General features: G+C 44.9%; 1 protein-coding gene across 2 annotated transcripts in view; it reads right to left on the bottom strand.

The window, feature by feature from the left end:
- MYO7B (myosin VIIB) overlaps positions 1–14,341 on the bottom strand; it is an 83,771-nt gene that overhangs the window by 38,803 nt on the left and 30,627 nt on the right. For both annotated transcript variants that reach the window (XM_069975476.1, XM_069975477.1), the window contains 6 exons: positions 14,131–14,273; positions 13,484–13,694; positions 8,731–8,866; positions 8,396–8,556; positions 5,607–5,744; positions 4,143–4,301 (listed from right to left, as the gene is read on the bottom strand). In XM_069975476.1, the coding sequence (XP_069831577.1) occupies positions 4,143–4,301; positions 5,607–5,744; positions 8,396–8,556; positions 8,731–8,866; positions 13,484–13,694; positions 14,131–14,273 (948 nt within the window). The remainder of the gene's footprint in view (positions 1–4,142; positions 4,302–5,606; positions 5,745–8,395; positions 8,557–8,730; positions 8,867–13,483; positions 13,695–14,130; positions 14,274–14,341) is intronic.

Raw genomic sequence — 14,341 nt, 5'->3', positions numbered from 1 at the left:
CAGCCCATGTGCCGGCCTGACACAGGTGGGGAATAGGAGGCAATCTGTCTGGAGCATTCCTAATGATGAGGAGGGACGGAGGGGTGGAGCAAAGTTAGGGCACAGATACGCCCGTAGGGCACAGAGCTGCAATTTTAAAATTAAATTTTTCTGACAATAACTGCATCACCTGCCGAACAGACCGCAGGACAGATCTTGGATTAAAAGCAGCTATGCGAGGGTACAAGCTGTTTGGGGGGGTCAGATTGTGGGTACAGAGTCGCTTTAATGTCTATGATAACTGGACGGCCCCATAGATATGCATTGGGAGTCCGCCCAGCTCATGTAACACAGAGATGGGAGAGGACACACTAAGCACATACTACTTGTAGCTCATTAACAGGATTGGTTGGGGTCTAAACACTTAAAGTGACACTGTCACCCCTTTTTTGAATTATTCACATCACTTAGCCCCGCCTACAATGCCACCTTTGGTCCCACCTACATGACATCATTGCTGCATAGGCCCCACCCCCTCAGCAGCCATTGTATTTTGTATTTTAATGAGTATGCTCCCTTTTATCACTCAGATTTGGCAAGTCATGAACCTTGGTGGCAGCCGAGGGCCCATGGCGACCCTTACTGCTGACAATCAATGTAAAATGATGCAGAAATAAAAAATTATACATTTATTTTAATAAAGTTATTGTCACAGCCGCGGCGGCGTCCCGCGTTCCGGGCCGCCGCCGCGACCGCTTCCTGCCCCATGCAGCAGCCGGTGTCCATACTCGGGGACCCGGCGCTGCTATCACCTCGGCCCCGGGGGGCGCCTCACCTCTCCACGCTCCTGTCTCCCGCTGTGCCGGCCGGCGCGCGCGTCCCCGCCTCCTAGGGCGCGCGCGCGCCGGCTGTCTCAGATTTAAAGGGGCAGTGCGTCCCTAATTGGTTAGTTGCACCAATCACTCCCCTATAAATCCCAGCATGCCCTGTCCCCTGTGTTGGAGCCTCTACATGCTTCCCATAGCGTTTAACCCAGCTCCCTGTTGTTCCTGTGTCCTGTCCGTTACCTGGTCCCAAGTCCCTGTTCCTGAGTCCTGTCCGTTACCTGGTCCCAAGTCCCTGTTCCTGGTTCCTGTTCCCCTGTCACTCCACCTGTTCCCGTGTCCAGCCTGTCACGTGCTCTCTCATCTGCAGACTATTGCCTGTGCCATCTCCTGCCACGCCTCGCCTGCCGACACCAGCAACCAAGCCAGGGGTAGCGACCTGGGGGTCGCCTGCCGCAGCAAGTCCATCCCGCCTTGCGGCGGGCTCTGGTGAAAACCAGCGGCCCCTTAGACTCCGCTCCCTGGTGAGGTTTGTGCCATCGCTGGTGCCGGTCCAGTGGATCCACTACTCCGGGCGTTACAGTAGGCTCCAACCATGGATCCCGGCGAGGTGCCCGATCTCCGTGACGTCGCCAGAGTGGTCACTCAGCAGGCGCAACAAATCCAGAAACAGTCACAGCAGATCCAGCAACTCACTGCCGCCTTACAGCAGCAGACTACTGCCCAGCGCACACCACCTCCTGACGCTTCTTCTTCACTCCGACTGGCCCTCCCAAGCAAGTACTCTGGGGACTCTAAGTTGTGCAGAGGATTCTTGACTCAGTGCACCATGCACATTGAACTTTTGAGTAGTCAGTTTTCCACCGAGCGCTCTAAAGTGGCTTTCATCATCAGCCTATTAGAGGGTAGAGCCCTGGCCTGGGCCACGCCACTGTGGGACCGTGATGATCCAGTTGCTGCCAATCTCCGGGCCTTCCTATTCGAGTTTCGCTCCGTCTTTGAGGAACCTGCCCGTGCTTCTTCAGCCGAGACTGCTCTCCTCAACCTCTCTCAAGGCAGCTCCTCTGTTGGTGACTACGCCATCCAGTTCCGCACCCTGGCAGCCGAATTGGACTGGAACGAGGCCGCCCTATTGGCCACCTTCAAGAAGGGCCTGTCTAGTCGTGTGAGAGACGTGCTCGCTGCCCGAGACCTGCCTACCTCCCTGAACGAACTCATTCTACTGGCCACCCGAGTTGATACTCGTTTTTCGGAGAGGGAGGAGGAGGTTCGGCATGAACATTTACTAACCCGTTCCCGTCGCCATCCCCAGCTGGCGCCGGTTTTCCAGAATCCTGACCTTTCGATGTCCCAACCCTCTCCTGAGATTCCTATGCAGGTGGAACGGGCTCACCTGACGCCTGATGAAAGAATCCGGCGCCTGGAGCAGAATCTCTGTCTCTATTGCGGGGGTTCCGATCACTTCCGGCTGGGATGTCCCCTACGTCCCCAAACATCCGGAAAATGCTCGCACCTAGGTCCGGTGGGACAGGTGTCCCTAGGTGTGAATGCCACCATTCCAAGTCTGTCTATGCCAGTTTCCATCCGGACTCTCTCAGGACGAAATCATCAGACTACTGCCTTCCTCGATTCTGGGTCAGCAGGCAGTTTTATTGCGGCAACATTGGTCCAAAGATGGCGGCTACCCGTGACCCGACTAGCCAGGCCCCTGACTATCTCCTCGGTCACAGGCGAAATTCTTACCGACCGTGTGTACTACCAGACCGCACCTTTAGTCCTCCAGGTGGGTCCTTTACATCAAGAAAAGATATCCTTCTACGTCCTGCCCCATTCTTCCCCCGCGGTCCTCCTGGGACTCCCGTGGCTGCAAGAACATGCCCCTCAACTGGACTGGAGAACCGGGGAGATTCTCAGTTGGGGTCAGGACTGTTCCAACCAGTGTCTCAGGTCACCTCAGACCAAGTGTACTATGTCGTTTCCTGTCCTAGCCAAGCCTCTATCCGACCTACCGGCAGAAGACCAAGACTCGGCGGATGCCTTCTCTGCCGAGGTGTACCCTCTCTCCGTACCCAAGACTAAGGTCGGGTCCTCTCACCACCGGGAGAACTTACAGAAGGTCCTCGTCCACAGACCCACAGTCCCTTGCCATGTTTTACCGCCTGATCGCCTAGCACCAGTCGTCACCTCCTCGCTTCGGAGAGTACCCCCCGGAAAGACTCATGTTCACCCTGCGCTTCGAAGAGGTATTTTGAAGTGGGGTCATTCCTCGTTGGAGGCCGGGCACCCTGGAGTCCGTAAGACCGGCCAACGGATCTCTCGCCACTACTGGTGGTCCAGTTTGTTTCAAGATGTCAAAGACTTTGTGGCTTCCTGTGCCATCTGCAGGCAAGAAAGAGGGGGAGGCCAAAGGGGGGGGGTACTGTCACAGCCGCGGCGGCGTCCCGCGTTCCGGGCCGCCGCCGCGACCGCTTCCTGCCCCATGCAGCAGCCGGTGTCCATACTCGGGGACCCGGCGCTGCTATCACCTCGGCCCCGGGGGGCGCCTCACCTCTCCACGCTCCTGTCTCCCGCTGTGCCGGCCGGCGCGCGCGTCCCCGCCTCCTAGGGCGCGCGCGCGCCGGCTGTCTCAGATTTAAAGGGGCAGTGCGTCCCTAATTGGTTAGTTGCACCAATCACTCCCCTATAAATCCCAGCATGCCCTGTCCCCTGTGTTGGAGCCTCTACATGCTTCCCATAGCGTTTGGCCCAGCTCCCTGTTGTTCCTGTGTCCTGTCCGTTACCTGGTCCCAAGTCCCTGTTCCTGAGTCCTGTCCGTTACCTGGTCCCAAGTCCCTGTTCCTGGTTCCTGTTCCCCTGTCACTCCACCTGTTCCCGTGTCCAGCCTGTCACGTGCTCTCTCATCTGCAGACTATTGCCTGTGCCATCTCCTGCCACGCCTCGCCTGCCGACACCAGCAACCAAGCCAGGGGTAGCGACCTGGGGGTCGCCTGCCGCAGCAAGTCCGTCCCGCCTTGCGGCGGGCTCTGGTGAAAACCAGCGGCCCCTTAGACTCCGCTCCCTGGTGAGGTTTGTGCCATCGCTGGTGCCGGTCCAGTGGATCCACTACTCCGGGCGTTACAGTTATATTATAGTATATAAGTATATATTACCTAGCCTCGCTCCCCGCAAAAGTGAGTGGAGGTAAAAACAGCAACTATAAGGCATTTATAAATGTTGACATGGGACCCCCCCCCCCTTTAACATTTATTAAAATGCCAAGACTAGTTTTGTATGAAATGTTAATGCAAATATTAATTTATATGAAACTATTTACTTTTGTGAATAATACTTATCGATTACCTTATTGCGACTAGAAGACTTTAATGGCAGCAACACTCTAAATCGGTGAAAGAAATCAGAGAAAGTGTAACGTATTGGGTACCCTGCCTTCCGAATTCGTATTGTCTCCATCATTCCAGAGTATCTCAGTTGTCGTATACACAATTCTCGATCAAACAGCTAAGAAAACATTAGGATTAAAAGTTGGACAGGTAATTGCACCTTGATAAATATAGTGTAAGTGAACCATGTAACTTGTGCCCTATGCCTTTTTTGTTTGTACCTAAGTTCTTTATGCATTTAAAATAGTTGACATTATGTTGCCTTACATATAAACTATAATTAGAGTGTTTTTGCATGTTTGTTTTTGTAAGCAGTAACAAGGTTGTTGTACAGCTCAAAACGGGTGAAAATAATAAACATGCTCTTTATTTAAATGTCTGTTGGAATTAAAGGGGTTGTGTCATGAAGCAAAGTTAGTTAAATCAGATGTGTACCACACACAGTACATATATGTAAATGAGTCCAAATGTTCTGTAAGTAAAATAACTAGCATCGCTGTATTATTCTTCTCTCCATGGATCTGACCACTTCCTAGTTTCCTCTCTTAAAGGGGTTATCCAGCTCTACAAAAACATGGCCACTTTTTCCCCTCTCTTGTCTCCAGTTCAGGTGTGGTTTGCAATTAAGCTCCATTTACTTTAATGGAAATGAGTTTGAAACCCCACTCAATCTGGAGACGAGAGGGGGAAAAGTGGCCATGTTTTTGTAACGCTGGATAACCCCTTTAAATGTGACCTTTCTTTTACTGTGCAACAGTGAAGACACTTTCCCACAATCCCCCTTGCTTGCATGTGCAGTGAAGACCAACTGCCAATACTAATGAGACAGATCAGAATACTGCATTAGTGACCCACCTAGGTGGATGCCCAAAAGTGGGTCACAACCAAGGGCAACAGGTTATTAAAACAAAGCAGACTAATGCGGATTGGTATATATATATGTATGGGGGGGGGGGAGAGGGAGGGGAGGCTGGGGGCGCGCGCCCATGAGCTCTGTAACAGCGGCAGGGGACAGAGGAGAGGGGGCAGACATAGGGGCATCAGCCTATGGGATGATTATGATCCTATAAGCTGATGTCCTAAAACGACCTGGGCATTAAGGAATCAATGACCCCAGGTCGTGTAAGGGTTAAGATACAGCATGAAACAAGACAGAGCAGAACGTGTAGATGTGACATTTGATATCTGTGTAACATCGGGTTTCTGCTACCATGCCCATAAAAATCAAGATTAAGCAACACTAAAAAATGATAAACCATAGTAATATGTGTTTAATATTGGGTGAATGATCTGAGATCTCAGAGGATGAGCTCTGTGTCTGTTTACCTAAGCACATCCACAAAGGATCCTAAGTGGTTCTCTGTTGTATATTCATTGACATTTCAGTTTCACAACAAAACACATACTTATACATGAAACCTACCAAAGGCTTCTTGAGCTCATTGGGTTTAATGCAGCGGACAAAATAAGGTTGACAACTGCCCAAAATTTTCATCAGCTGCTCCAGAGACTGTTTAAACTGTCCTCCAAGGGTGGGCAATGACTTATTTGTATCTGTGATCTGCAGGTAGAAAACACTTATGAAATATGTTGTAATGTAGCTTTGGGTTGCACTTTGCTAAAATCAGACACATGAGCCTATATAGCCTGAACACTATGGTAATAAGTAGTCAGTAGATTCGACTTTCTATAAACCTCTGTTCAACCTGGATTGGGCAGTATCTATTAAGAAGACTCAATCACCAATCAACAAGCCTTTCACCACAGATCAGAAAGCTTAAAGAGAACCAATTATGGAGGGAAATCAAAACATTTTTTCCCCTAATTATATGTGAAATATCATTTTATTAACATTTGTAAATATATTAAAAAAATTTTTTTGCTGCGTTTATAATTTATTCACTTAGCCGGCGCGAGACAGGAAGCTCCCGTCATACACAGCGGCAGCAAGGCCGGGGGGCCGCCATCTTGATTACGTCATTTGCGTTCCAGCGGTGGAACGCAAGTAACGTAATCAAGATGGCGGCGCCCGGCTCGAACAAGCGGATCAGGTAAAGTATAAGATACAGACTGCAAAGGCAGTCTGTATCCTCATAAATAGACAAAATGAAGATACAGACTGCCTTTACAGTCTGTATCTTATACTTTACCTGATCCTCTTGTCCGCTGCAGCAAGGCCGGCGCCGCCATCTTGATGACATCACTTGCATTCCAGCGGTGGAACGCAAAGTGACGTCATCAAGATGGCGGTGCCTGGCCTTCGTGCCGGGAAAAAGAGAATTGGGTAAAGTATAAGATACAGACTGTAAAGGCAGTCTGTATCTTCATAGATAGACTTAGGGAGAGATGCACATTGATAATAGGGATAGTTAGTTTTAGGTGATAGGTTCTCTTTAAATTTCAAGAATTAGCATTTTTAACCAATATATCTGAGCCATAACAGTTAGTTAAATGAATATTAACTGCAATGCATTTGCAAACACACATACACATACTGTACATAGTCCAGGCATCTCTCACCCTCATTAAACCACTAAAGGTCCTAGACTCTTGCCAATATGCACGGTGGCAAGGTCCTTTACCAAACAGACCAAATCAAAGTTCAATACTGTTCAATTTACTTACAGGACCTCTGTTCTCATAGTCAGTGGGAGTCAGACCCCCTCTGATCAGCTAGTTATCTTGTGAATATGTGATAACTTTAGTTTTGGGATAGCCCATTTAGTCTTTGCAGCCTATTGAGCCAAGGAAGAGATATCATTTGACTTCCAAGACATACCAATAACTTGGCATGCACAAAACAGCAAAAATCTGAAGAAAAGCCTTTTAGAATTGCCAGAGGGTAAAGTATCTAAAGCCCCTATTACACAGGACGACATAGAGGAGCAAACGTGCGCTGTCAGAGCTCATTTGCCCCTTATTCCCTGCTCGCTGCCGCCGCTATTGCACACGGCGACAACGAGCAGGTAAGCGCAGGTGAGGCCATGAGGAGCTAGAATGCGGCTGATAATCGTTCCGTGTAAAAGGGCCTTAAGACACCTAGCAAGTACAATTGAAAGAAAAGAACACTAGGAAATTCAAATTGATGAATTAAGAACAGGTGTCCGGAAAGGTAAAACTTTGCCACAGCACCAGGCAGAATGTTACAATGTACCTTGTTCAGTGTGCAAACGTGCATCATCCGAAGCCATACCTAGTATTTTGAGCCTAACTGCTGTGTAATAGACTCTCTTACATTGGATCTTGCACTAATCATTCAGGTTAGAGAATAATCTACTACATCTTCCCTGTCGCCTTGAGATAAGCTAGGGATATCCACTAAACACTTACAAAGAGCTTTGTCAAATCGCCTGGTAAAACACCTGACTGAAGGAAGCAATATGTTGTGAGGATATATATAGTGAGATATGTATAGTGAGTGGCCAGATCTGAGGTACGTAGTTAGATATCCAAGCTAAGGCTGGGTTCACACTATGTATATTTGAGGCTGTATTTGGTCCTCATGTCAGGTCCTCATAGCAACCAAAACCAGGAGTGGATTGAAAACACAGAAAGGCTCTGTCCACACAATGTTGAAATTGAGTGGATGGCCGCCATATAACAGTAAATAACTGCCATTATTTCAATATAACAGCCGTTGTTTTAAAATAACAGCACATATTTGCCATTAAATGACGGCCATCCAATCAATTACAACATTGTGTGAACAGATCCTTTCTGTGTTTTCAATCCACTCCTTGTTTTGGTTGCTATACAGCCTCAAATATACGTAGTGTGAACCCAGCCTAGGACTGTCAAGGGTAACCTGCAGGGATCTAAACAGCATGGTAGAGCTCTACTAAAATAGCCAAAAATTTGGTTACAATTTTATAGTTAAACTAGGGGCATTGGAGCTCTGTATCCGAAAATATAGATTCAGCCCCTCCAAAGATATATTATCTTTATTATCACTATTAAGCACAAAATGTTGAACTTCTGACAAGAAATCATTAGTGACATTTAATTTACCTGTTTCATTATAGCTTAGGAGTGTGTTGAATAATAACACTGCCCAAACCAAAACACTTGGGTGCTGAAACTTGCCCAGTTTTATAGGACATTTACTGACTTTGGCAACTTTTAGCCACTCGAACTAACAAGGTCTCCTACTGAACGCACTACGGCATTTGTTGGTGCTATACAAATATTATTCTTATTCTTATTAAGGCTTACCTTCTGGTGGTTAAGGCCTGTGTTTCGGATGATTCCACGAACTGAAGGGCTACCAGAATTTTTTTCCACCTGAAATACTTGCTTTAGAAATTTACTGGCAGAGGAATGCACCAACAGGATGAGATCTGTGCTCAGCAAATCACGATTTTTATCCAGGAATCCTTAATGAGAGTAGCAATCTTTATTTTAGCATTCTTTCTTTGCAAATATAATATAAAGTTATGTACAGTACAAATCTAAAGCTTTGTAATACTATATTGTATCTATGTACAAGCAGTACCAACACATTTAGCTGCAGAAGACCATGCCTGTTTAATAAAATGCACAGCACTCACCTTCAGTTTCATAATACACTATGCCTGCAAAATGGTTTATCCCAAATTTAGTGTCATGTACACTTTTGGATGCAATGTAAATGTTACTCTTGCCATGAATGTTATTCAGTTTGGTTAGCATGGTGGCATCAGTTCCCTAAACAAAAATAAAACATTACTGTGATCCATTCAACTTACTTGGGCGGCTAACATTTAATACACATATTTGGTGCAGTTATATGGCTGATATTCTGTCTATTATTTAACCTTGCAAACTACGTGTCACCTCTCTGTATGGACAATGTATTGGGGCTACTATAAAAACAATGAGGTATGGTACAAGTATGGTATATAAGCACAATTATGAGGTAACATTATAAATAGTAATAGTAAAGTCAAATGATACTTGGTAAATGGTCATTACTATATTAAACTAAAATATGAAAAAGTATTGCTCACAGTAATGTATACACTAAAATACCTTAGACTGCTTTCACACGTTAGCAGTTTTGCGGACCTTACAGACGGGGAAAACAAGTTATGGACTTGTTCCCCGCTTGGCATGATGTGTCAATTCCATGCTGGCAGCCGGGAAACTCTTTGAATCGCTGCAGCACTGTAGTGACAGAACCGCACAGCTGTGTGACTACAGTGCCGCTGCAATTCAAAGGGCTTCCCCACCGCCACCATGATATTGACACATCATGCCGGGGGGGGGGGGGGACTAATCCATTACTTGCCTTCCTTGTCTGTAAGGTCCACCAAACTGCGGACATGTGAAAGCAACTTGTTTAATCTTGCAGAAGTTAGAGGCTCTGGGATTGTATCTCTTTGTGCATATTAATGTAATTAAATTATTGTATATTGTACAGGAGTTATCATAGTTGAAAGACAAAACCCCAGATTTGTTCTCATACTTCAAGGGGAACTCTGGCAAAATGTTTTTTTCTTTTAAATCAACTGGTGTCAGAAAGTTATATAGATTTGTAAGTGTTGTATTCTTTCCAGTCTGACACAGTGCTGCCACATCTGTCCATCACAGGAACTGTCCAAAGCAGGAGAGGTTTTCTATGGGGATTTGCTGCTGCTCTGGACAGTTCCTGACATGGACAGAGGTGGCAGCAGAGAGCGCTGTGTCAGACTGGAAAGAATACACCACTTCCTGTAGGACATACAGCAGCTGATGCTGTAAGGATTGATATTTTAAATAGAAGTACATTTTAAATCTATATAAATTTCTAACATCAGTTGATTTATAAGAAAAAAATGCTGGAGTTCCCCTTCAATAAACAGAGGTGGGTCACAGTTCTTCCCATTTGGAATGAAACAGAACCCATCACCTGAAGTTAACTGTCCCTATAATAAAAGTTTCTCTCTCTCTAAAGGGGTAGTGGGGCGTTTAACATTTATTCACTAAATAACACACATTACAAAGTTATACAACGTTGTAATGTGTGTTATTTAAGTGAATGGCCCCCTTTCCCGTGTTCCCCCACCCTGGAAGTGTGGTGCATCATACTTACGTATTCGCTGTCGACCCCAACCGCCATCTTGGGTCGATGATGTCTTAGTTATGGTCAGCCAATCGCGGCTGAGCAGCTGATGACGTGGCAGAGGGGGGCCGGCATGAGGGACGGCTGGAGTGGTCTGGCCGGCCTCCCGAAGATGACGTCAGGATGGTGGCCGGGGTCGACAGCGAATACGTAAGTATGATGCACCACATTTCCGGGGTGGGGGGAACACCGGGAAGGGGGCCATTCACTTCAATAACACACATTACATAACACAAGTTTTATAACTTTGTAATGTGTGTTATTTAGTGAATAAATGTTAACCCTTAGAGGACCGGACCAATTAAAATTTTAGCATTTTCGTTTTTTCCTCCTTGTGCGTAAAAGGCCATAGCAGTTGCAGTTGCGCCACTAATTGTACTTTGCAATGACAATCTGAATTTTTTCATAAAGTACACTGCGAAAGCAGGAAAAAATTAAATGTGTGGTGAAATTGTAAAAAAAAAAATGCATTTTTTTATTTGGGGTTTCTTGTTTTTTACGCCTGGGGTAAAACTGACTAGTTATATATGTTCCTCAAGTCGTTACCATTACAATGATATATAACCTGTATAACTTTTATTTTATTTGATCGCTTTTAAAAAATTCAAACCATTTTTAAAAAAAATAAACGTTCTATAAAATCCATGCTTATAGTGCTTTTATCCTTTGGTCTATGGGGCTGTGTGAGGTGTCATTCTTTGCGCCATGACATGTACTTTCTATCGATACCTTGATTGCACATATGAGACTTTTTGATCGCTTTTTATTACAATTTTTTGAATTTGATGCAACCAAAAATGTGCAATTGTGCACTTTGGGATTTTTTTGCGCTTACGCCATTTACCGTCCGAGATCCGGAATGAAATAAATTAATAGTTTGGGCGATTATGCACGTGGTGATACCAAACATGTTTATTTATTTATTTTTATTTATAACATGGGAAAAGGGGGGTGATTCAAACTTTTATTAGCGGAGGTTTTTTTTTATTCATAATCCCTGGGGGACTTCTAGTATAAGTACACTGATCTCTCATTGAGATCTATGCAGTATAGTAATCGATGAGATAGGCACTCTACTGCTTTCGGCTGCTGCAGCCGAAAGCAATAGAGTGCCGAGTCGGGATCAGCGCCATTACGACACAGACCTTGGCCAGTGCCGGACGCGGGGATCGCTCTTCCGCGACAACATTGCGGGGGGGGGGGGGGGGGGGGCGATCCCCCCACTAGACACCAGGGGAGGCGGACAGCTAGTATTCATAAAGCATCCGGACAGCTAGTATTCATATAGCACCCGGGACTGCGGCGGTTCTGAGCGCCCCCCGGTAGTCTAGGGGTTAAACGCTGTACTACCCCTTTAAGATGCAGACTGCCTTTGCAGTCTGTATCTTATACTTTAACTAATCCTGTATAGCGGTGTAGTATTGCCGGGTGCCGCCATCTTGATGACGTCACTTGCGTTCCAGCGTTGCGTTTTAGCGCTGGAACGCAAGTGACGTCATCAAGATGGCGGCGCCAGGCAATACTACACCGCTACACAGAATTACGTAAAGAATAAGATACAGACTACAAAGGCAGTCTGTATCTCCATAAAGTCTACTTATGAAGATACAGACTGCAAAGGCAGTCTATATCTTATACTTTACCTACTCCTCTCTCTCTGTAGTGGTGCAGTAAGGCCGGGCGCCATCTTGATGAAGTCACCGCTGGAACGCAAGTGACGTCATCAAGATGGCAGCCACACTACACCGCTACACAGGATAAGGTAAAGTATAAGATACAGACTGCAAAGGCAGTCTGTATCTTCATGAGTAAACTAATAGGGTTAATTAGGACAGATATACACAGTGAACTCGCTCTGTATAGACAGTGTGATCACTGTGTATTGACAGAGCGGCAGGCAAGCGCTCATGGGAGCCGTTCCTGCCGCTCTGCATGCCGGGAGCTTCCTGTCACGCGGCGACTCTTTTGAAAAGAGTTGGCGCGTGACAGTGAAGAAAAACATGAATAAATTAAAAATGCTGCCAGAAAATTAATTAATTTGATTTACAAATATTAATAAAAAAGTAATTTAAATAGAATTTAAGGAATAAAAAAATTTATATTTTCTTCTGTGATTGGTTCTCTTTAAACAATTGTTATAATCCCAGCTTCTGCTGTGTCCTCGCCACCCTCCCCTCCTCCTCCTGTTTATAGTTGCTACTGTGGCCACCTGCTCTTGACAGAAGACAGGACCCCAGTTGGAGAAAAAATGTCAATGCTGCCACCAGCTAACAAAGCCTCTGTTTTCTACATGGCTTTAAAAAAGTTGTACTGTTTATTTGGTTCACATATAATATAAAATTATCTTATTAAGGCAAGGTGATTTAGGACATGACATGGATTACACAACCAATGAATGCCATGTAGTATTGCAGGGATTATTTTGCATTCCAGTTTAGACATGTGAATGGGGTCATGTTATAATTTGCCTGTGGCTGAACTTGGATGCAGCCTTAGGCCGGGTTCACACAACGTATTACACCGGCCGTTCTGTGACCCAGCCTTGTTACAGAACGTCCGGTGTCAGTGAGGTTTATCCCAGCCGGTACTGCAGTACCGCTTGGATAAACTTAATTTCTATTAAATTGGGATGCAGGCGCTTCCTCGTGCGCCCACATCCCAATTCACCATTACACACAATGGAAAGTGCGGCCGGAGCCGCACTCTACATTGTGTGCACTGTAAGGGTTGTGCAGCGGCTATTCAATAAACAGCTGCTGCACAAAAGTGACATGTTTTCGTTGCGGCCGCTTGCAATCCCGGCCGGAGCGTATACTATGTGTATACTCTCTGGCCAGGATTACATTGTCTGCAGCACAATGTAAATTATGAATTAATTGATAAATTGATTAATTGATAAATTATGTTGTGTGAACTTAGCCTTAGGCAGTCTGGAAAAACATGGATACAGACTATATGCTCATCTCTAGTCATCACAAAAATTGCTGTGAAGCCCTAGGCTGGTTTTACACTGCATTAAGCAGTGTACAAAAGACTCTGTTTAACACACAAGTTAAAGTGTCACTGTAATTTAAAAAAAAAAATTTGACATGTGAGAGAGACGTAGACTTACATTATGAACTATAGGAAAAAGTGCTACTATTATCCGAAACAACCAGTTATCTAGACTGCTTTCATACAAAAAATCATTTAAGCTATTACTATCAGCAACAAAGTCTTACCTGTGGAAATTTACTTTCCTCGTCTATGAGGGAGATGATGTTCAAAGGTCGGAGTGCAATTATATCCAATGCACGCTGGTTATCAGTAAAATCAATGTGCTGCCAGGGTATTTGTTCTGCATTGTATTCCTCTTGCTCAAGTTTAAATATATGTCGCACAAAAAACTGCTGAAGATGCTCATTTGCAAAATTGATGCAAAGTTGTTCAAAACTGCAATTTAAATTAAATGTTCATAATGTTTGAAAACATAAAGACAGACTGTAGACAGACTGTAGACACAGCTAAACCAAAATAATCTTTCTTAAGGCAAACTGACTTAACGCAAATATATTTGTAGCTATAAGTATCACTATAAGGATTTTGCACTGGACTATAATCCTCCCAGAGCAGATATACATTCTGCTTTCGGGTGGAAATCCAAAACTGATTATGTATTATGAGCATTTCCATTTCTCACCAGTTTGGTCCCTGAGAACAGGGACTGTGACTACTAAATTCAGTGCATCTGAGAAGAGGTAGGTTTACATGATGTTCTATGCATTCCTCATCTATGGACAAAGTTTATGTGATCAATCTTACCAATAAGTATAAATTATATTGCTAAATCAAAATATAAAACCAGATTTCAAAAATTAAAAAAAATTACCTATTTGTGTTAAAATGTTCAAAGCCAAAGATATCTAACAATCCAATAGTCCTTCGCTCAGTCCCAAGCTCTTTAGATGCTGGAGTGAAAATAGCTTCATTTACTTTATTTACTATCCACATGAACATTCGACCATAAATACCCTGTAACAGAATCATTTCATAAAATTAATTTATTGAAAAAAAAAAAAAAAAACACTGATAAGATCACT

The sequence above is a fragment of the Dendropsophus ebraccatus genome, chromosome 6, assembly GCF_027789765.1.
Source record: "Dendropsophus ebraccatus isolate aDenEbr1 chromosome 6, aDenEbr1.pat, whole genome shotgun sequence".
NCBI lineage: Eukaryota > Metazoa > Chordata > Amphibia > Anura > Hylidae > Dendropsophus > Dendropsophus ebraccatus.
This window is presented reverse-complemented; position numbering and strand designations above follow the sequence as displayed.